General features: G+C 34.9%; 1 protein-coding gene across 5 annotated transcripts in view; it reads left to right on the top strand.

Annotated features, from left to right (window-relative positions):
* Positions 1–24,519, top strand: part of ERCC6L2 (ERCC excision repair 6 like 2) — a 58,398-nt gene that overhangs the window by 28,105 nt on the left and 5,774 nt on the right. For 4 of the 5 annotated variants that reach the window (XM_010116323.2, XM_086770083.1, XM_086770084.1 and 1 more), the window contains 6 exons: positions 2,336–2,431; positions 3,794–3,893; positions 7,593–7,745; positions 8,829–8,906; positions 10,546–11,740; positions 12,457–12,611. In XM_010116323.2, coding sequence (XP_010114625.2) covers positions 2,336–2,431; positions 3,794–3,893; positions 7,593–7,745; positions 8,829–8,906; positions 10,546–11,740; positions 12,457–12,611 — 1,777 coding nt within the window. Of the gene's footprint in view, positions 1–2,335; positions 2,432–3,793; positions 3,894–7,592; positions 7,752–8,828; positions 8,907–10,545; positions 11,741–12,456; positions 12,612–24,519 lie in introns of those variants that run through there. The other variant, XM_086770085.1, reaches the window with a different exon arrangement.

Genomic DNA, 24,519 nt, shown 5'->3' on the forward strand with positions numbered 1-24,519 from the left:
ACCTGAAGAGAAGTCCTTAGATGGTGAAGAGATGATGGTTACAGAAATTTGTAGGCAGTTTTTATCATGAAATACTACAGTGTGCACTTCCGTTCTATCTCCAGCATTCTCAATTATTGTCCATTACTGGACTGCTGTCCATTAGTGTGTACTTTTTCAGGGCTTGATTTAACTTGAATTCTTCACAGCTATATTGTAAATAATTTTTAACATGCATGTAGTCATATTCAGAGACCTCTCAGCCAAAGATCTTACTGAAACAGAGAACTTGGGAATTATAAAAAAATTACCTTAGTAAACAGAATTAAGTAGTCACAGCTTTCATAGAAACTTGCCTAATGCAATATTGTTTTGTAACTTGTGAACATTGTGGTATTAAGGTGTCCGTGACAGGATATAAAAAGAAGCCATTTATTTAACACAATGTGCAGCTTTAAGTAAGATGATCTTTTGAAAACTGTTGTTTGTAACAGAAATGTTATGAGACGTTTCATACAGCACTCTTCATCTGAGCTGTATTACAGTAATTTGCCTGGACCATCTTGCAATAATGGCTCTAACCTCTGTTAAAAATGACATTTAAAATGGAAGATATTCATTACAGTGCACAAACTAACTACTGCATTCATTCTGTTCATGACAGATATAGGAGCCATTCTTTTTCTGATTTGGGGTATCTGAATTTTAGTGGTATACCTAAAAATATTGAAAGGTAAAATCTTTATGAAGCTAAGTATCCTGTTTAGTTAGTTTTCGTAGTCAGTCTGTTTTACTGACACTAAGGCTTTGCACTGAGGTTTAATTCCTATTTCAGTTCCAACTATTGCCATTTTTAATGAGAAACCATTTGGATAAACATGTTGACTTACATTTCAGTCTGACTGCAGAGTCAGTTTGGTAAAATGAGAGGCTGGATTCTGTCCTCACTAAAAAGAAATACACCAAAATTCCAAAATACAGTAAGGTATTCTGAAAAATACAAAGATTTTTATTCAGCATTTCAAACTTTGAAAGCGCTCATCCTCCGGAAACCTCCGTTAATGTTGGCAGGTTCCCACATCCTCTCCCTTTCCAGATTTAACTAACCCAAAACCACACCACACCTGGAAGAGGCCACAACTGTATTTACATTAACAAGGATTCCATGAAGACCAAAAGGTGGTGGGGCTTCATAAGCTTTTGGTTTCTGTTTCCGTTTGTTCACATCCCTGGAAACTTTACCTCTCCCTCTGCTTTAAACAAGCAGAATATAAGCTAATCTATTAAAACTAGGTGCTTGGTAAGTTAAATAGGAATGTCTCTCTCAGTTTTGTGGTACCTCGTTCAGAAGAAAACACACTTGAAATTAGTGCTTTCTAGTCAATGTAAAGAATTGTTTTAATAGTTCAATTAATAATAGTATTTGGCATGTGCTTATATTGTCTCTTTTTGTAAGAATGTTGATTGAGCTGGTTGAAAAGAATTTTCAGTGTTTGCTTGTTTTGCAGCTGGATGAGAAGTAGTATTTTCCTCACTTTTGTTCCTGTCAAATCATCCAGCTATGCACATTCGTTAGATTCAGCAAGGGCACTAGTTAACTACCTCAGGTTAAACATATGCTCAAATTCTTCACTGGCTTGCAGACTTTATCCAAAAGCATGATACAGCCATTGAATGTTTAAGGTGATGTAACTGGTGCCCTTTTCTTACAGTGACTTTTTTCCTTGTGGTGACAGATCTGAATGTTGCTGATAGGTAGCTGTGTGGCCAACTATGTTTTTAATAGTTGACTTGCATACTGTAGAAATATACTTGTGACAGCTGCTAATTCTTATAGATACAACTTACCCTAGACTGTCATCATTTTAGTGGAAGCTGCATAGCATTATTGTCAAAATGGTGTTCTGGGATTAGAGGAAGTAAAATTTCATGCAGACATTTTATTTAAACTAGAGTTTTCCTGAGTCTATAGTGTTAAGTGGCATAAAAGTTGTTATGAATTTCAGTGTAGTCGTTGAGGGAATTGGCCTGTGTAGGACTCAGTGGATATGAGGTAGCAGTCAGGACTTTTACTATAGTAAGGTAACAGCAGTTGGGTTATGATGCATCTAGTCATGCAGTTTTTTATCTTCTTGCTACTTAGGTGAGACAGCTGCATTTTACAGCAGTCCTTGTTTAAGTACTTGGTGCTTATTAACACAATAGTAACACAAAGCTGTAGCGCACTATTTTCACTATCTCTATTGTGCTTTTTTTTATTTGGTGGAATGGTAATATGGACCCAATACACAGGAAATAAATTGTTCTGACTTTCTTACTGTCAAATAGTTCTAATTTTACATTTTTATGTTTTTAGGGCTGGTGGACTGGGTCTTAATTTTGTTGGTGCCAATGTTGTTATATTGTTTGACCCTACGTGGAACCCAGCAAATGATCTTCAAGCTATTGACAGGTACACTCGAAAATACACAACTTGATCCATGTTGTACTCTTCTTTTGCTTTGATCCTGTAATCTCATTGTCCAACTAAACTTTCCTAAGGGAAGAAAATTTTAACGTAGTCTGACTTGTCCATAAGACTGTAAGAAATGTCTAGCTAAATTGTTTTTTAGCTTTGATGTTCTAGTTTTTAACCCTCAATTTTACTTCTAATTTTCCGTTTTATTTCTGTGGCACTGTGATGATGAGGTCATTAAAAAAGTTTTTAAAGCCATAGTTACTCTAACTTTTTGTGATCTCTAGAACAAGTGTGTCTGGGCATGTAGCTGGATGGCATTTTTCCTGTGTTTGTCAGGAGAGTGTGTTGTGATTCATGTTAGTTCAAGTGATGTTTTGAATCCCAGAATTCTTAAAGAAAAACTTCTATGTTTTTTTCCTCCACTCTTGTGGAGATTAGTGTCTTTTTGGCGCCCACTTCCATCTCTGATACTATGCCATTGGAGGATTTCCAGGAATCTGGATATTTCTTTCAAGGCTTTTTGATCATAGGATGTTTCCCTAGGATTCAGGACAGAATAGGTGAAGTAAAGAATATTGGAAACCTTCAAAATTCAGTAGATTTATGTATTTCTGTAAGCAGAAATAAACTTGTTTCTGTTGTCCCATCCAATTACCTAATTCCATTGTAAGTCTTTCTGACTTCTAAGAGGTGCTTATATGCAGCTGTTCTCGAGAAATATGTGTATCAGAAATGTGTGTTGTTGCAAGGGACTGTCTTTAAAGAATCTTTGTAGGACCACTCTTCTACAAATTGATTCAATTGATTCGGCCTCTCTTGAATTTTCAGAGTATAATCCATTAGAAGTGTCAGAATTTGCCGTTTAGATAGAACATTGCCTGTTTGCTAGCTGTTTTTGTTATGTTGTAACTTGCAAAGTGCTTTATAAAGTCAAGAAAGAACAGACTGCCCCAAGTAATCCGTGATCTAACTCCTCTATAATGCAATTAGGGGAATATCTTGTGCAAGAGCAGATGGAGAGAGAGAAGGGGAAAAAACAAACACAAACAACTGAGAAAACATAGTGGAAGGTGTGTTTTCAAGGGAGATGGAAGATAGACCTTGTGATACTGTTGTAGTTTAGCATTTAGGGAATGAACTACTGAGGAAAAATGGGAAAACTGGGCAGGGAGAAGAGGGGGGGCGCAAAAACAAAAATAAATACAAAACCCAAGCCAACCAACTTATAAATTATTTTGAGTACTACCATTTGATTTGAATGCTTTATTTTTTTTTGTGTGTGTGTGTTACTCCCCCTAAGAGCTCTCTTTTTACGGATAAAAAAAAGTGTTTTTTAATGTGCCACTGTTGTTGCAGAGCTTACAGGATTGGCCAATACAAAGATGTTAAAGTGTTTAGATTGATATCTTTGGGAACTGTGGAGGAGATGATGTACTTGCGACAAATTTATAAACAGGTAAAGTTCACAAACTATTTAAATTGGGAGCTCTTTTTAGCTATTTCAATGACTGAAACCTAAGCTAGCCTATAGCAAAATTTTAGTTTACCTTGGTTTTATGATATATGCTGTTACCGTAACTTGTTAAGCAGAGATGTATCTTTTAGCAAATGTCAAAGAACAAAACAGAGTATTTGTATTTAAGTTTGATGGTTTAATTATGCAATATACATTAATCAGGTTATACAGAGAAGAGAATTATTTCATTTTAAAACTTGTCAAATATATCTGTAAAAGCTGTAGTTAGTATCTGCAGTAGTCTAATTCAGGCAGCTTTTCCTTTTGAAAGGTTGGAGAAAGAGAGCAAAAATCTTGATGGTGCTACAGAAGAAAAGCAAAAAGATATTGTATTGCTACTTTCCTGCCTGTGAAAACTTGCTTATGAAAGGAGGGGGAGAAAGCTTGTAGTTACTGCTGTTATGAAGATATGAAGTGATGTTGTCTGCCAGAATACTGTACCTGAAACTTTACTTTCTCTAAATGTTGGTACTTGCATTGATAGATTTAAAAATCTAAGAGTGGGAAAAACAAAGTGTATGGTTTCAGGAACAACACAGTCTAGCAGCTGTTTCCTGGTGAGATCAGAATTAAAACAAAAAAATAAGCAAACACAACAACAAAGAGCAGGCTGCAGAATAATAAGAAACTAGATTGAATATAAACATGTTTTTCTCAACAAATCTTAGAAGTTAAGAAACAAGATGACTGGCTTTAAGTTAAGATGTTGACATTATAAGCTTATAAACTTGGAGAAAGGAGGAAAATCTATGAGATACGGTTGTCCTGAAGAATGCGTTGCATAGAAAAGGCAAAGTAGGTCACCTCAGTGGGCAAATGATACTGAGAGAGTATCTGAGAGAGTTGGGGCTGTTCAGCCTGGAGAAGAGAAGGCTCTGGGAGACCTTATAGCAGCCTGTAGGGGGGCCTACAGGAAAGATGGGGAAAAACTCTTCAGTAGGGCCTGTTGTAATAAAATGAGAGGTAATTGTTTTAAAATAGAGGGAGGAAGATTCAGGTTAGATATTAGGGAGAATTTTTTTATAGTAAGGGTGGCAGAACACTGGAAGAGGTTGCCCAGAGAGGTGGCTGATGCCCTGTCCCTGGGAACATTCAAGGCCAGGGTGGATGGGGCTCTGAGCAACCTGATCTGGTTGTAGATGTCCCTGCTCCTTGCATGGAGGTTGGACTAGATGACCTTTAAAAGGTCCCTTCAAACCCTAGCGATTCTATATATTAAAGAAAGCAAATGAAATTTGATGAATTAACCTAGTGATTTCAATTTTGGCCATAAATAGGAAAAGTTTGGTATTGAGTCTTCAGTGACAAGTACCCTCTTGTAGCTGGGTTATTTACAAGGAGGAGCTGGAGGCTTAATGAGTGGGAAATGCAATAATAGGAAGATTGTCACTGTCCTCATACAGATTTAAGTAAGTGACAAATAAGCATAAGGTTCTCAGATCACATATTTGGACACAATATCTGTTTTCACAAAGCAGATAGTCAGAAACCCCACAGCTGGATGACCAAGTCTTGAGCTACCCTGAGTAATATGTATGGCCTGCTTTAAAATGTTACTCTCAAAAGTGTAACAGTGACTTTATCTAACTTAAAGTCAGTGTTTTGTAGAAGCCAAAAAAAGTTAAGAGTTCTGTTTAATCTTGACAAAATTAAATTAAAAAAAAAGAGGGAACTTGCTTAGAAAAAATTAAAAGTAGTAGGTGATGGGCCAATGTGCTAATTATCAGAGATAATTAGGCAATTTTCAGAAACTCTGTGTCAGAAGCTCAAAATGAAGAAGACATTCTATTAATAGTTGAAATCGCATACTAATGTTGCAAGTTAAATATAAATCACAGTAAGTGCAAAAACTACTTTTGAGGAACAGTGGTCTAAAAGCAGAAAAGGTAATAATTTAGTTTTTGAACACATCAGGAGCCGGAATTGTATTGCTCTGTGGTCGTTACTTTAGCGAGGTTTAAAGGAGTGTTCGTTGCAAAAAACCCACTTGATTTATTCTTTATATCCACATTCAGGGGAAAGCTTAGAGGGTGTCCTATTGCAAAGTTTCTTTCCTGCAAAGTACTTTTAAGAAGTCATTTAAACAGTAGGTATCAGTAGGAGAGGTCTCTGAAAGGCTAACAAAATGATCAATAGCAGATTACGACCAACTGTATTCACTGAAATCCTGAAGGAGCAAGTCGTGCTTCTCAGAGGTCTTTGGAGTTGGTGCTTTTGTAGATAAAGACAACCTGGATAATACTGTCTGTTTAGACTTCCAAAAAGCATGTATCAGACTTCTTGAAAGGCTCTTGGGTGGCTTGTTTTTTTTCAAGTTGACTTGTGTTTTTCCAAGTTGAGCAAGAAGCAATAAACAGAGTAATTGCAAATCTGGGAATTTTTTTTTTTTTATTTTTTTAGTCTACACTGGGATTACATTCTCTGCTATTGACAATTGAGCAAAATTAGGAAATTTTCAGTAAGTTGTGCAGAAAATGCCTTTATCTGCTTTTGAAAATTCAGAAACCATGAGTATGTGTGGCTTTTGGTGAACTATACAAGTGTGCTCTCAGAGAGCTAATTGTTGTCCATCCTTTTCATGAAATAAATTTACATGAAAATGCTTTACCATGTGTGTAGTGTATTCTTACTAAGGGATCTATTTGATTTTAAAATTGCTGAATATTTTTTATTAGTGGTGTTTGGTAGTCTGATCTAGCCATATGTAATTGAAGAATCTAATATAAAAAAAAATGAGATTAACATAGTAGAAACCTGAACGAGTTACATATGTATCCTAAAGCATAGTTTTTTAAATACCATGCATAATTCAAGAAAGAGTAAACTGTGCTTAGCTACAGTTAAACTAGAATTTGACTGTGTAGTTACTGGCCTATATAATTCAAGAGATGTGCTGTCTAGCAAAACAGCTATTCAGTGCTAGCACTAGAAGTGAGTAAACTGAAGAACTACCAACTGCTTAGAGAGAGTTACAAAAATTATTGCACATGTCTGGTATCCACAAAACCATGGTTTTGATGTTCTTCTGCTTGAAGTCAAATATGGCAATTATGTAAGTATTGAAAATTTGAAGAAATTTCAGTGGAGCTGGAATGCAGCTAAACCTGCCTGGCTTCAAAAGTGTTTTAATTCTTCCTGACAAACTATTTACTTGCCTTTCCTTCTCACCTGGAAGATTAAATCACTTCTATTCAATCTACTTAGCAAGAGAGCATGATAATTAAAATATTCAGAGATCAGTAGGAGTAATCTTGTGGCTTTTATTTAGTCCTTAGCAAGTAAGCATGCAATGTGAAGGACTATGAAAAAATAGTCAGAATTTAGTGTTGAGGAAAGGTGAGCAGTCAAGATATAGACGAATGTCAGTAGTATGTATAGGGGATGTCTGGTATTAGACAACAATGAAGTAAAAGACTTTAAATACTTTTGGTTTTTTTTTAGTTCAGTAAAACCAAGCGGGTTCATATTGTACTACAATCTATTATACCAACATCTGCCAAGGAAATTAAAACAAAATATCCTCCCTTAAGAATTTCTGCCTGCTCCAACTAAAGCTGTGTATATAATGTGGATGCCAGGAAATTCTGACATGTTGTTGGAGCAAACACTTCTGAAATCTCTTTTGTTGTTCTGTTCTAGCAACTTCACTGTGTGGTGGTTGGAAGTGAAAATGCCAAGCGGTATTTCGAGGCAGTGCAAGGATCAAAGGAACATCAAGGAGAGCTTTTTGGGATCCATAACCTTTTCAAACTTAGGACTCAAGGGTCCTGTCTTACCAAAGACATCCTGGAGGTGTGAAGTCCTACCCTTTTATTTCTGGATATTCATTTTATATACTTTATAAAATAGAGAAACTTAAACAATACCTGTCTATGCAGTGCCTTAAATTAAATAGGCGTGCAAATTTCTTGCCCTGATGTAGACCAGATAAGTTTTTTTAAATCAAACCAAAAAAAGTGGAACAAGTTTGAATTATAATTTCCAAAAGTTTGCTAATATATTTATTTTCCTAATAAAAATGCTGTAACTTATTTTTGTGATACTTTCACATATTGTCAACTTTATCCCAATATCTTTTGTTCACTAATATTTCATAGTGACCTTTTAAGCCAGAATTCTGATTATAAAAATATTTTTAATGATCATAGTAAGCTTTGGCTAGTACATTTTGAGATGTCAGAAACTGTTTAATGAAATATATTTTGTCATGCTGGATTTAAAAATGTTACAAGGTGGAGGTAAATAACTGAGGCTTCATACTTTAAGATTCATTTCTTAGTTACTCTAAATAGACTGTTGGCACAATTCTGTAGCATACAGTACACACTGATTTTACGTATATGCAGTATTATACCTTTTTCTATCCAGCATGTTAGCTGTAATTAACTTGCATCTTGGAATTCAGTGAAGCTTTATTCTAGGTTACTTTGCATCCTTCCCTTTATTTTGTTGTTTTGCCTATACTAGGAAGCAGCTGGGGAATGTGATATAGCAGTATAAAAGCAGCACAGCCAAAAGAGTAATGTGGTATAAGAGCACGTGTTTTGGGGATATTAACGTCAAAAGTTCTCTAAATTAAATCTAAATTGAAACATGGTGTGTAATATGAACATTGTAGCAGCTATACTGCTTTGGAAAAATGTTTAAAATTATTAAAACAGTGTATGCATAAGATCCTCCCAGTTTATGGTTAGTTTTCCTGCAGGTCATGGATTAGATCGAAGAACAGTTAAGTGCCAAAAATGCAGGTCTTTAGTCTCGACTTTGTTGATTGTACTTCAGATGCTTTTAAAAAGAAAAACTAATTTTTTTTGGCCTGCCTTTGTTGACTTGAACAGATAAAGTTTTTATTCTATACATTCTTGATTCTTTTAGAGGGAAGGGCGAGTAGAAGCAGGAGTCATGACAGCAACTACATGGCTAAAGGAAGAGACTCCATGCAGCTCAGAAAAGGTGAGGTGTCTTTGTGGACTACGGACCAGAGCATAACTCCCTCTAGTTTCTGATACTGCAGTGGCAAATGTGAACATTATGTTGTTAGGCTGGTAGTGCTGTTAGCCTGAATTGCTCTTGCCATCTTTTATTGTCTGCTTGCCCTTGATTTTACATTTTGTAAAGCATTAGATAATACCATGCTGTCTATACTGTCTGTATTTCAAGTGGAATATTCTGAACATCTGGTAATAGGATATTCTATGACCTTTACAACACTTGGATATCCTCAGTCTGAATGAAGGTATTACTAACGTACTGTTATTGCAGAGCAATATTGTTTACTGAAGCATTGCTCTGTGGTGTCTTAAGAGTGAGAGCCTTATGATATTACATGACATGACATGATATGACAGCCTTCTGATCAGTTGAGAATCTCACACCTACTATTGTTTAAAAGATTTTTGTTAGGGAATTGTGGAAAGGAGTACAGTTGGTGTCGCAGATTGAAAGTTTGCTTCGGGCTTTGTGCACCTCTGTGGAAGACATGGGCTGTTTAGTTGTTAAAAAGTTGTTGTTAAAAGAAGTGTTTAGTAATTTCCTTCTGGAGCAAGATTTTTTTCCTGAAAAGACTGGGTTTAATGGGAGCATTTTTATGAATGTTTTTGTGTTTTTGACTGAACACTATGTTCAGATTACTTGGGAAACCAACAGGTCTATAGTATGGCCTCTAAGCGTGAAAAAGTTATTAGATTAAGTCACACTGAATGATACTGAAAATTAGCCACTGTTCTGCTTCTTGAAGACTTCTGTGGGTAACTGTCAGTGTTAATTTAAATCAGTATGCCATCTGCTAAAATATCACTGTACGGTCATGATGTCACAGTAGATTTGGTGACCAGCAGTAACTTTTTTAGCTTGTTAAATGCTTTTTGATAAGCAAGGTGATATCAGGATTAATATATTAATTTTAAAATGTCTCTTAATGTCCAACAATTTAGTGTTTACTCTTCTGACTTTTAATTTACTTACTGTCATAATTCTTAGCTCAGTAGTACACAGTTTTGGAGTTGTATTTTGGACTTTTCTAGCTTCAAAATGTTTTAAGTTGCCTGGAGGTAATTTTTTTGTTTGATTTCAGTAAACCTCAACTAATTTTAAGAGCAGAATGCTACATACTGATAGCTCTTTTAAACTGTGTTAACCCCCATATACAAGGACGTTGACCACTACTGGGAGATTATTTTTTTTTTTTTATGGATAGCATTACACACTATTAAGAGTTGAATAATAGAGTCACTTTTCAAACTACCGTGGGAAGATGAAAAGTTCCAACAAGATCAGTGTAAACTAGAAAAATATGGATGTAGATTGTGAAGACATAGGTTGTTTTAGCAGTGTGCAGCATATATAGACTCAAATATATATTTTTGGCTATTTTCATTGCTGCTGTTCTAAAAATTTTCTTCTACCAAAGACGTCCATGTAATTATTTGTTTTGTATTTGCTTTCTCTTTGTGTCTTGTAATAATATTTTGTGTATTTTTCGCTTGAGTACTATAGTGAAAATCCACTCATTTTACACCACTTTGGAATTAAGTGTGTTCCGTATATTATTTATGTTTTAAATACCTTTGCTCTACATTACTTCTATTTTCAGTATGAACAACCGGACTGTAAAGAAGATAAAGATTCTGGAAGCGTTCAAGCACAATTAAAGAGAGGAGAAACTGATTTTTGTGATGACTTTAGTGATGATGATATTTTGGAAACTTCTGTGAAAAAATGTGAGAGAAGAAAGCCTTGCAATGCAAATAATGTAACAGTAACAAAGGGACAACTTTCCTTAATGCAGTGTGGATTCTCTAAGTTGTTGCAGAGGGAAATCAAAACTACTAAAGAAGAGTATAATAATTGTAACTCTCATAATTCGAATTCTAATAATCAGACTGTAAGAACAAATGTAAATAGCAAACATAGTCAGAAATGCCAAAGCTGTGTGCATGTTTTGGAGCATGGAAAAGCTGCTCAGTCACCAAACAGAAATGATAAACAAGATACACATGGTACAGACTGGCTTGTTTTATCAGGCTCTGAGGAGGAGGAGGAAGGGGACAGAAGAAGTGAGGATCAATGCATTTCAAAGCAAAGTGATGTAGTCATTGAAACTGAATGGAGTTCTGAAGAGAATGATGATGTCATCTTCCCTACCCAAGGTCCAGCGTACCAGCAATCAATGCTTGCTAAAAGAGTTGAAATTTATAGGTCAGCATCTGAAAATTGTGAAGAGTTTGCTAAAGAAAAAGATGGATTGGTATTTGAGGGAGACAGTAGGCAGCTTGGATTCCATAGTACTGAGTCAAATTTTGGCAAAGTCTTGTCTTTTGAAGATATCAAGAGCAGCACAAGAGATTTGAAAGGGGCAAACGATGTAAGTGATGAGTCTGACGATATTGAAATTTCCCATAATTCTGAATCAAGAAAGTTAGGAACTTCTGACTTTCTGAAACTGAAGGAAAGACATGCCCATAAAAATGGACTAGGCTTCTCCAAATCTCTGCTACAATCAAAGAAGCCCAATAGAAAAGAAAAGGAAAGTGATTCTCAGAATATAGATGAGTTTTTGTCCTCTGAAGATAACTTAGCAGCTGAGAAAACTCATGCCAGAAAGCAAAGTTATAAATGTAGAAGACAGAGAGGTAGAGTTCGGTTTGGGTCTAAAATGCTTCATCCTGTTCAAGATACCTGTGTTGCACAAATAAAGTCTAGCAATCATGCTGCGAGTAGAACTTCTGCAAGTAAAACTCAATTTCAACATAAAGAGCAAAAAGTGGAATCAATGGACAGATATTTAGGTAACTAGTCATTTAATTTCTTTGATTTTTGTTTCAACTAAAGGAGTAACACATGTTTAATTTATCATTGTTGGCAGGTTTTAAGTTCTTCCTGCTATACACGTTTTTATTACAAGGTACTAATAAATGCTCTGCTAAAGTATTTAGTATCTCTCTACGTCTCTTTTTAGCTATTAGCCTTACTTTCCTGTCTTCAGAGGTGATGGGTTGCTTTGTAGTACTTTGTTAATAAATACTTACTGTCTGTTGAAAGATGCTAAGATTGAAAATTTATTAAGAATTCACAAATCTTAATATCTGAGCTGTAAAACTTTAGGTTCTGTCAGAGCTGTTAAGTTTTCTCATGTACATAAGTTAGTATTTATGTGACTTGTGAGTTTGAAATACCATGTAGAGGATTTTATTCTGTCAGAGACTTAACTTTGAACCTTAATATTGCAGCAATTAAATTGTAAATACTTTGAAACTTCCTCTTTGTCCATCCCAAAAAAAAAAAAAAACCACACTGAAATTTAAGCAGTATTAAACAGTCTAGATAAATCTAAGTCTAATGGTTGTTGTTCATTTCATAGAATTTAGAAACTTGGTAGTGAGTGGAATAATAATGAATTTTACAATTTTCATGTAAAACTTTTTTTAAAATTACAATATCCTTCTTCAGTGCCTTCAAGGTTTTGGAATAAATCTTTAATTATATCTTTCTCCTAATATATCAGATGGTGTTCAAGAAGTGGCTTATATTCATTCAAATCAGAATGTGGTTGGATCCAGCAAGGCTGAGAATCAGTTGAGCCGGTGGGCTGTGCGAGATGTATTTGAGCTGAAGCAGTTTTCCCAGCTCCCTGCTAATGTAGCAGTCTGTAGTGCCAAGGTAAAGAGAAATGTTTGGGAAATGTTGTTTTAACTGTTTTTATCCTCATTTTTCATCTTAAAAAGCTCTAACAAACTTGTTTTTCTGTTAATGGCCACCATGAATGATCAAAGACACTGAGGATGGGAGGAGGAAGAGGCTCAAATGGAGGTCTAATAAATTACTTTTGTTTTGGTTTTGTGGTTTGTTTTTTATGTTTTTTGGGTTTTTTTGGTTTTTTTGGTTTTTTTGTTTTTAACATTAGCCATCTCAGAAGGAGTTGGGAATTAGGCAGCAGAGCACCCTCTGTGGGATTGTTCTGAGAGAAACTGTAAGATTAAAGACTGGGTGTTTGGAATCAAATTCTGTGCCATGTTTTTCTGATTTGAGGCTTGAAAATACTTTAGTTAGTCCGGGATCCAGTTAACAAAAATCCAGCTGCCATAGTACGTGCCAAAATCTCTGTGGTGTAGAAAGTCAAACATAAACCAGTTTGCAGATTTTATTTTGGGGGAGGGGGGCAGGAGGGAGGTAGACGCATGCAGTTGCTATAATGGATTAAAGTAACGGTCATTATTGTCTATGCTTAGTACCTGAAACATAAAACTAGAGTTTACTGGGAGTGCTCATTTGCAGCAACAGATGGGTTTTATGCTTTTTTTTTGTCATGCATCTTATTTAATTACATTTGGAATACATACAAATCTGGAATAAATTCAGGTACAGCTTCCAGGTTTTTTTCTTATTACATAGTGGTTTTAATCTACCCTGATTATCTAGACACTTTGTTGTTTGCCTTGTAATAAACATCTGCTGTTTTTGAGACTGATTCTTAAGATAAACCACAAGCACAGAATGAGCCATTGGTGAATGTGCAGTTTAGTCCTCACAAACATACTAACAGTCACTATAGAAATTGTAGACAGAAGACTGTGTCGTTCTGGGGTGTTGGACATCTGCAGTGGCTAAAAGAGTTTCTTCCAGTGTTGTTGATGTACTATACTTAATTAAGCCATTAGCAGGAATGGCAAAGAATTTTTGCACTGGGAAGATCAAACCAGGCCAACCAGTAAAAGTGAAGCCTTTTCATTTCTAACACATTTGCATTAGAATGTCTCTTATTAACAGAAGCGTTGATAAAAAATACTCAAGAATACTGTGAAAGGTTCTTATTTAATGGCAATGGCTGACAACATTAATAAAACTAAATATAAATGAAAGAAAACTTTGAAGAGAGTACTTCAAAGTTTTGAAAGTCTGTTGATCCGCCTATGTTCAGAACTAGTTCGTGTGAGTAATTTGAATTGTTCGTGTAACTTGCATCTCATTATTTAGAGTTTGTGTGACTGCAACTCTTACAAATTAACCTCTCTTAAATACCTTGTTGGTCAGTTTTTCTAAGGTATGTATTTTTCACTCTGAAGTAACAGTAGTATTAATTCTCTTGGATATTTAAGTAGGAAGAAAAGCGTCAATAATTATGGAGAAGGCTGCTTCTTCCTTTGCTTCCTGTTATTTCTTTGACGTAGAGGCACTAATCTAGAAATAATCCCTAGATGGCTGCCTATTCTTAAACGTGGAACTTTGAATTTTTTGTGCTCTGCTTGAAAAAAGAAAAGCTGACAGAGCTTGACAGACAACTTTGAAATATGATTGACTTAGGAAAACAGTAGCAGTAACATTCTTTCTTCATTATTTTATTTTTATTTTAAAAGATATTCTGTGAAAAACATTACTATTGTTGCTCTTCTGGCCATCAATGTTGGCTGGTCATTTTTCACTTATTTTCCATCAGTTTAAGCTGAAACACTCACTGTCAGAGAAACTAATCATATTATAAAGAGAACGCTGATTTCAAATTAAGTTTAATAAAATTTTTTTCATCAGATTAAAGCACATTGTGTATTGTTAAAATACAGCTGAATAGTTTAAATACCCATAGTTATTTTTGGTACATAAAATTATAGTATTAAGTAGAGAAATGTTAATTGTAACCTGATAGTTATTGAAAGAAAAACAAAACTTTTGTCAGCTGAAATTTCTCACTGATGTTGCTTTCTGGCATCATTATTTGAACTGCTTCTCAGAAATTGTGTAGCTGTTTGTGTTTGCTCTGGGTATCACTGGTCACATTCTGAATTAGAAGCCTTTTTTTACAGTATATTTATGTTGAAGCTTTATTTGATAGCATCATGAAGGCTCCCAAATAATGCCCTGATAGTATTTATGTCCCTTTTTAACCACATTTAAATGATTTGTCTTATTTCTAAGTAGGAGGGATCAAAAAAGGATCTTATCCTTTCATTTAATAGGTAGGTCTCTTTGGGACAAAAGTAAAATACCCTTTGTTCTCTATACAGTTCACCTACGCCAACTCTGTCCTCCTGCTTTGCAGTTTTCCTCTATAGTCTGTCTATAATAATGCGTTTCTGACTTAATAACATTTAAATACATTTTTTCAAGAAATGACTAATATCTCTGTGAAAGGGATGCAAGAACACTTGAAAACTAACAAAATACTCCATTGAAATGGATGAATTGTAAGTTGGAAATACAGCTTTTCCTACAAATCTTGGTTGAAGACTGAAATATTTTTGCTTCCTGCTTGCATATGAATCTAGATTGATAGATGTAATGATGTTATAATAAGTAATAAGCAAAAGTAGTCAATCAAGATAACTTCTTGTAAGAAGTTTTGTTGGTTTCTTGCTATTGACTGATCATCTGATCATATTTTGTCTTCACTAAATTCCCATGAACTTCTACATCCCAGGTATCAGTTCTTTGGTTTCAGTAGCTAATTTATGGAAATGAGGTGAATTATCAGTAACAGCAAAAGTAAGTTGGTGGAAGGCAGTATATAATAAGCCTTCTTCCTGGTTTTCTACCTGTAGTAGATAAAAGAAGTATCAGTTAGGTTTATTAGTCCTTCCTTTATTGTTGAAACATGGAGAGTAATGGAGTCCCTTGAGTTGTAGAAACTGGTTTAAACTGGAACAGACTGCAAAACCTGTGAGGACTCTTCCTTCAAAATGAGAGGTTGAATGGGAAGAAGATCCTTGAAAGCCAAGGTACAAGTGATGGGAGGCAGGGAGTTTTGTTCCTCAAAAGAGAGCTTTGGAGGTATGTAAAATTTAAGTATGTCCTATTTAAGAACATGAGTAACTCATGAATAACTAAACTCGGATTTAAGTTGGTTATAAAAAGTGTAAGATTTGAACTTTGCTATGAGAAAAGATGTTTGTCTTGATGATAGTCTCTTTCCTTAATTTGACTTCAGAAGGTGTGAGTTAGATCTGGACTGTTGACACTAATGTAGTTTGCAGTCAAATCTCTCTTAACCTTTGAAACTATAGGTTTCAATCAAGTGTATTTTATTTATTGAGTAATAAGTAGTCAGTCTGTTCTTAGTGTTACCTGTGCTAGTATTCATATACTCCAGCTACCTTTTATCTGAAGTAATAGACCATATTATTTTAACCTGCTATTGTTCTGTACCATTAGTCTTAAGGTAACAAAAACTTAGTTATTTTTAGGATAAATAGGTCTTGCTACTATTTCTTCTGTTCTTGCTTGCTTTGTGCTCAAGTTTCCTTAACAGTCTTGGTACATGACTTCAAGACTGCTGCAGAGCTTTTGACTCTTTTTTTCTCCCAAGATGATAGGGAGTGCAGTCATGCTCTCTATTTCTGTTTGTTTTAAAAGGAATTGTGTAACTTGACTAGCTTAGCTAGAATGTTCATGTTTATAATACTGAGTGCTTGTTTATTGTGTACTTTAATGAATTCTATATGACTGTTGAAAATACAGTTAGGTAATGGCAATCAAAATGTGAAGTTTGCCATGAAGAAACAAAAATATAACATCATGAGAGCTCTTCCACAAATTTTTAGCTATGAAAGGTGAGATAAAATGTAAAAGTAGTAAAAGTAACAGTATAAAGTATGCATTAATTTTACAAGCAAGAGAATAAACCATATTTTGGTTGAATATCGTTAGTCAAAATGAGTCCTGTTCAGCATCTAAAGAAAGATAACTATGTGAAGTTAGTTTGTATGTGACAGTAGTAGAAGTGAAAGGTTTTATCACATAATCCTGAAGAAACTAAAGTAAATTGTGATGTTGAAAATACATTCCCTTTATTACAGAAGTCCATAGGATTGCATGAAAGTGGAAGAAGATTCTGTAGCAGTAGGCGAGTTGGAGTAGCATTTGCTAGTGAGGAGAGATGGGGAGCTTTCATAAATAGTCACCTACAGCAGTAGTTATCTGCTTTTATTTTGCAAGTATAATCAGGCAGGTACTTAAGACTGCCTTTTTTTTTTTAATAGACATGGTGTTTTTATACTTAGTATTCTACATTTAAGGGATATCTGGAGTTAGCATGAAAATATTTTAACTTACTACCAACAGTTCCTGAATTGCACATATTATCTTGTGTCTGAAGACTGTCCATATTCTGACCATTTACCACAACTTGTGGTGTGAGATCAATGTAGATTTTGAGAAGAAAGGAGAGAAGAACAGTATGATAATCATCCCTCAAACAGTTGATGCTTCTGGTAGTGTTGCTTATGTGGAAGGCACTGAAATGTCAGTAATTAGAGGTGTTTCAGAGCTTCAGTAATCGAAACAAATCCAGGGATTTTTGTGCTGTGCAGAGATGTGGCAGACAGCTGTTTCTGAAAAAATTTTGGAGATACAGGTTATACATCTAAACTTTCTCTGTAGTTCTAAAAAATTTATTGAACCTAAGTGTCTTAGAAAGCCCTCAAGTGTCTCTTTTTGCTTTGGCCGTTTGGAGTCCTTCATAGCAAATCGTAAGTGTTAAGACAGAAATTACGGTCAGTTCTATGGTACCATGATGCAGGGAGAATCACACCCCGGCTTCAGTATTCTAAACGTCTGAGGGTGGAAAATGTGTGTCATTTACTGTGGCAGATATCCACTCCATTGAAAATTACTAAGCACTGGTCTTTGTTGCTTCCTTATGCATATGACTACAAAATACACTTTATCTGCTGTTTTGTAGAAGATTATTAGTAACAAGGGTTTTCTCGTCATCTCTGTAGAATTCTGAGTGAAGAAGATTATATTAAAATTTAATCTATTGTAATAAATAACTTGGTTTTCCGACATTAATTTTTGTGTTGGTTTTAGATTGATTTAATGACATTGAACCATCTTTGTTCTGTATTTTAGTTTCAATTCAAGTTTTCTGTTTGCACACATTTGCAAATAGACTTGGTTGAAAAGTCATTGGTTTTTCCTGAAACAAGTGAAAGATTATTGTCCTATTACCCCATATAACTATCTGTTAAGAAGGTGGTTCATTTTGTTTGTCACCTATCTTGTGTAATTACAGAAAGAAGGATATTGAAAACAAAAACGTCTAAAAGAAAACATGTGAAACAAACCTGTAGACTGGACATGGTGGACTTACAAAGCCAGAGTGTAGTTCTCAGAGTAGATTGACAGGTATTTCAGCCTTTCAGGAAAAAAAAAGGGTCTCAAGTCATTCACATGATATTTTGCTCAAAATTATGCTGACATTGTTAATTTTTGGGGGAAAAAAAATAAGTGTTAGCATTTTCTCTGGGACCTTAGTAATCTACTAAGTATTTTTAGTGGTTTTTGGTTTTTTCACCCTTTTTTCTCTGTGAAGTTCCAGGTTCCTAAGCAGCCAGGTTGATTTTCAGTGCAGGAGCTTGTTATGTTGTTTTTGAGTAACTTGGGCTGTTATTTGTGAAGCTTTTTCTTAGCTGCCATAAGAAATAGAAGCCTCCCAGAGACAAGATTAAATATCTTCTTTTAACGTCTCTGGTCTACTCTGAAGTAGATTACCTTAGTTAATTTCCTGATTTATAGCCTGGCAAAAATAGGCTATATGAAATGTTTTACATAAAGTACAGAAGTTTGGAATAGGATTTCTCTAGTTCCTGTAAAACTGAATTTGTGTAGTATTTCTTCAACAGGAATCTTGGTGCAGGGTTTAAAGCATGGGGAAGACTTTGGAGAAGGCTTGGAGGCTTCACGAAAACAAAAAATGGGAAGAGACATACAAGATTTGAAAAACTTATGATGTCCCACAGTGGATCTAATTTACGCTTTTTAATGTATGGAAAAGTATTAGACACAAGAACTTGTACTGTACCTTTTGAATATGTGGAGTCTTAATTTTTTTTCAGTCAACTGCATGTTTTCAACTTAAGTTTACTTAAAGTTTTACTGAAAAGAAATGTACAAAGACAACCATTCAGTTGAGGATTAATCACTATGGCAACAGAAATGTGGTGACTGAAAAGGGGGAGGATGTATTCTCCCCTCAGCTTCCTGCCAGCTGTCATATTCAACCTCTGCAGCATGAATTCAGGCCAAAATATAGTCTGTGACCAGCTCTAAGAAACTATATCTGTATCTTTATAAATTTGTACAAGTATCTCACTTTAAAAGAAGACTTAATCCTCTGAATTGGATGACAGACATTTGGCACTCTTGCCAGTGTTTGACAGAGAAATAATGGGATGCTTTGTAGTAAAACCTGGATTAATGGTAAACCCCTCTTTATGTTATTGCAATGTGGTGTAAATGAGAGAACTAAGCATGCTGTCAGCCTAGGAAAAAACATGCCATTTGTATCTCCAGTGCAGATTTAAGTGCTGTTGAGAATACTGTAAATACAAAAGTTGTGTTATTAAGAACTCCTCTTTATTGTATTTGTATTACATTGACATTTTGTAGATTATTTAAACAAAGACTTTCTGTCAGTTATAGTAACTCTGCAGTGTGTTTGCATAGCTTTCAGATTCAACAGGTTTAGATAGTTGTTTACAAAGTGTAGGCTTCTGGGAGATAACATTCCATTATCCTTGCTCTTCTAGGATAGGAAATGCTATTCAGCTTTAAAGTAATTGTTACCAAATGATTGGCCTGCAATGCTGCTTTATTGAGATTATAGTTTCAGTTTATAATGGAATTAACTGTTTCAGTATGACTTTCTTTTATGTGTTGAGTTTGTATGTGGCAGTCTGTGAAGCATGTAGTTGCATATTCGTTATAGTGTTTGTGCATGGCTTTTGGTTTTGCTGCTGTTTAATGGAGGGGTGAGAGGACAAAAGAAGATAGGTGGAAGTCCGCAGGCTTCTGCTGGCATAAGCAATTATCTTAGCTTTGAATTTTGAGACTGATTATCTCCTGTCATTCTCAATAGTAGTAGTCACGATACTGATTTATGGTCAGACTTTTGGTGCAAGAAAGTGGTATAACTTATAGGAGTTCTTTTTGTTAAAGAGTCAAGAAATTAAATAAAACTGCTCCCAGTGAGAAATTCTTGCTCTGTTACATGATTGGAGAAGAAACAGACTAGGAAGTAACTGTTAAATAGAGAGATCACAGTCCATCCTCAATTGACTTAGTAGTCAATTGTCCGCTACCAAGCAAAAGATTAGTTTATGGAATGTCCCTGGTCTCTATTTGTACAAGCAGAAAAGCTAGATATGACAACCAGAAAAACATAACTATATATTACTCTGATAAAATTTCTTTGCTTTTATCAGCAGGTATAGCTAATTACTGGTCCCTTGGTGTTGGCAGAATATTTTGGAGAAGTAATTTGGACCCAGAATAAGTCTAACATCTTTTGTATCTTGAGGACTATTTCCACTATTGGTGTCCTGTGATACAATCAAATGTTAGATACCTTTGTATTCAGAGCCAACATCCTGAGTAGCTTTGTTTAGTTCAGAAGGTTTGAAAATAGTATGATTGTCCTACAGTATTCTAAAATTTTAAGGTAGGTCATTTTCTAAGACAATTGAGGTACTGACCATTTGCCATATACAATTACATCTAATTCTCATTCTACAATACTATTGTGTAAGAAGACTAGACAAATTCAGTCTGAGTGAGACTGTTTTTCAATTAAGAAAGTCAAATTCAGAGGGAAAATATAAATTTCCAGATCAGAAATAATTCTAAAATACCATATAGATTCAGGCTTATTTCAAACTATGGAGTGTGTAAGTCACCATAAACCTCGAAGTACATAGTTTTTGGTAGTGTATCATCTGTAAGTAGAAAAGCAATTCTGGTTTATTTAAGAATCAAGTGAAAATAGAGACATTGTAATTTTTGATAACTTTTTTTTTTTATTCTCTTGACCATATGGACCTAACTTTTAGAGAAACTCTATGAAGTTTTATATGGACATTGTTATATACTTCGTCTTCCTTGGTATGCAGAATAATTTAGTAAGAAGTTCTTGTTTGGCATGTGTATGTGTAGAAGGCAGAAGGAAACAAGACCAAGAACAAACAGTCAGGTAGCAAACATTTCAGGATATTTATATATGATCTGACAAGTAGAGGAAAGGTAAGTAAAATAAAAACAGTATCTAAGAGTAGCATACGTTCAAGAAAAGCATATAGGAAGGTCATAGTAACTCATACATATTATGGGGAAAGCTCCCAAGGAAAAAAGGGAAAACTATAAGGGGAAAAAAAAACGCTGAAATAGTTTAGAATTACAATTTGAGTAGATAAATTCACTGTAGTGCAGTGAATAATAATAATCCAAACCCCACTGCAACCTACAGTGTATCTGGAAGGTCATATGTTTTCTCAGGTTTTGAGGGAGTCGGAAAATATAAAGCAGAATATGGCATAAGGGCCTGTTATCTGCTTGCAAGCTGTGTTTTAAGAGGACAGTCATACTGAATTCACTGTGTTTCATGCTTCTGTATGATTTAGGTGACTGCAAGGCAGCTAAAGATTTGAGAAGGCCGTTCTTGTTTGTTTTAGAAATGAAAACAGACAATGAAACTGTGCAATGGAAAATATCCTGGATATCTGGCAGCAGTGGTTTCATGCATACCTGTAGAGAAAAACCTGTTAACACTGTTTCAGCTGTGAGTGGGGAAGTCCGAAGCGGTTGCTGCTTCAGTATTTGGCAAGATGCTTACCATAGGGATACTTTAGGTAGTCAGGCAGGAAAAGAGAGGAAGATGCTCAGACGTAGTACAACTATGGCTGAGGAATAATTATGCGTACATGTTTTCAACTTCAGATTCAGGCTTTTGAAGGAAGGTCATTATCCTCTTAAGTCTGGTGATTTGAAGTACCACAAACACGAGACATCTTGAAAGAACATGCATCCCTGAATCTCTGTTTCTCAGAAGTGGTAGTCACAGGCTTAAGGTAGCCAGTCATCTCAGTCATGTCAGAGGATGCTTATACATGGATTAGCATTCATTGCTCCAGAGTGTAGAGCCACCTCTTTATGCCTGTTGTAGGAAGAACATATACTGAAATTTTGTACCGTCAAACATAGACCAGAATTGGTTTTGGCAGGTGTATGCTATTTTTAAAACTACTGTAACTATGCAGCAGGAGACAGATTGTCACACAGAGCTAACAGATCCAAGAGTTGTTGCAGATTCAAAATGGAATCTTTAAGTAGAAGTTACTGCTGCATTGTGACACTTAAATTCTTGTTTGATGCTCAGCTGCATGTCTTCATTCTTCCTGAAGAGTGCTGCCTTTAAATGTGACGTGGTGCGGGACACTAAATGTGCAGATGCTACTGTTTTGCTGGACTCATGATTACAGCCTATGTGTAATATGTAACTCAAAGAAATGGAGACCCATTATTGATGTCCAAAACTTGCTATATACTTCTAAGAATAAGAGACATCCATAACAAAAGAAGTGGTGGAGGAAAATATCTTCTGTGGTAGAAAGATGTGAAGTGTTTATGTTAAAAACCCTGTAAACTAAGTGGAACATGAAAGGTGAAAATAAATGCTTTATTTGATGTATTTTTTCATGTGCAGTAAGAGTCCCTAGGTTTTCTGAATACTTTTAAAACTATTTTCTGCACAACTACATAGTAATCCCTCTTCTTTCCCATTGCAGTATCTGTAAAGCCTATTCAGAGTAAGTGCAGTAAATGAAGACTGGCTAGGATAAGGAAGAAAGTGTAAGGCAGGAAGGAATGGCTGCACTTTTATATGTTTTTTTCCCTAGTTTGCAATAGCACTTCACAATTCATTTTACTGTACTTTCATTAACTTTATTTCTTTCCATTTACTGGGATATATTCTGTACTGTAACCTTTTCTTACATAATTTTTTTAATCCAAAAAAATGTTACTTTCTACTAAACAACTTGCATCTGTGGCCCTGTCTTATACGTATGCCTTTGAAAAGAAATTGGTTATTTCTTTTGAGCTTTTTGTGAAGATTTTCTTGACAATGTGGAAGTGCACAAAGTTGACATTCATTTACATTTAGTAGCTCAATAGAGATTTTTTTTTAACTTTGATATCAAAGGAATTATTTTGCTATACCTTTTTTCTCCCACCAAGGTACTGGTTTGAGAAAGGAGGAAATGTGAAGAATGTAGAAATGTAAAGTGGCGTTACAGATAGTCCAATATAGGTGCATTTAATTTATCAGATGACCAGTAGTATGTGGTCAAATTTAAGTGGAACTTTTCCACTTTGAACAGTGGAAATTTTGTAACATTCCCTGCAGATGCATAATGTCTTCAATATAGTTAAACATTTAGTGAAAACTAACTGCTTTCACAATTGCTGTCAATCTTTTTGTAAAAATTCTTTTAAAATACATATAGCAGATACTGTATGCTGTACTAAGTATTTCTTTAGCATTACTTCATGTGTATTTCAGAAGACTAATCAGAAGATATGCTATGCAGTGTGTGAAGAGTATGTTTTAACACACAGTATGTATGTGTGTGATGGTATAATGTTTGTCAAGAATGCTTTTAGATTTTTATGTTGTGATTTTCAGTTGTCATTCAGAGTAACTTGTCCGTAGTCATGTACTTGAAACTTTTAAGCATATTTACATTTTAAAGTGAGAGAAGAACATTCTGTGACTTATTTAGGTGCTGGATGGAATCTTAATTCAGGAGAAAAAATTGTGTTGTTATTTGTGCAGTTTGAGTTTTTCTGACTATTTTTCTTTTTGCTATGGGAAATTGGTTAACATTTTTTAGTAGTTACGTGGCTGAGCCATAAAGCAAAGCTAGACTTGCTATTTGGCAAAACAGTTGGATATTTTTTACAAAATAATTGACTTGTTCTTCTTAATTCTTCTTTCTTTCTTTCTATTGAATCAGTCTTTCTTTCTTGTCCTGAGATGTACTTATAGACTGATCACTATTGTATTTCCAGTTTTCCAATAACAATTTGAAAATGCTGTAGTCAGATCTTACATCATTAAAATGTTCTTTCAGAAAGTTTAGCAACATTTGTACTTACCTAGCTATATTTAATTAATATACAGTACTTAAACAAAGATAATGTGCGGTTCCAAGTGCACAGCATATTTCTTGTGTTGAAGGATTTTTGTTTCCTTTATTACTCCATTCTTTGAGTCATAACATTTATTTATTCATAATGGGTCTGACATTCAGTAGTAAAAATAGATTGTTAAATGCACCAGTATCAGTAATGTAAGAACAAGAGTCAGAGGTTCCCATCTGAATCAAATTGTATAATTTCAGTCTTGCTTTGCAAGTTTGCCTTATGCATATGATATACTTGATAATTCAGGTGAACAAGAACCAGTGCTGTAAAGTCAACATGGGATTTCATGTAGGAACAAATAATGGGATACAAACACGAGAGTTTGGTAGAGAAATTGCTTGAGGAATAGAAAATGAAAGCTGTTGAAAGGAAATGTTTATAATGAAACAGATTTCAGTTGGTGAGTTAGAAGGCAAACATTGAAAGAGAATTAGAAGGAAATCAACCATGAGAGGGAAGAATTAAGGGGAGTAATACATGAAGTCAAATTCAAAAGGAAGCAACATAGCTTGAAATGTTGGAACATTGTGCTGGAATGCTGGAACATTGACTGATGTTTTCACTTTTTTAAAATAGTAATGCTAGTAGACAGATACGG

This window comes from Chlamydotis macqueenii, chromosome Z (genome assembly GCF_036417535.1).
Source record: "Chlamydotis macqueenii isolate bChlMac1 chromosome Z, bChlMac1.mat, whole genome shotgun sequence".
NCBI classification, from domain to species: Eukaryota; Metazoa; Chordata; class Aves; order Otidiformes; family Otididae; genus Chlamydotis; species Chlamydotis macqueenii.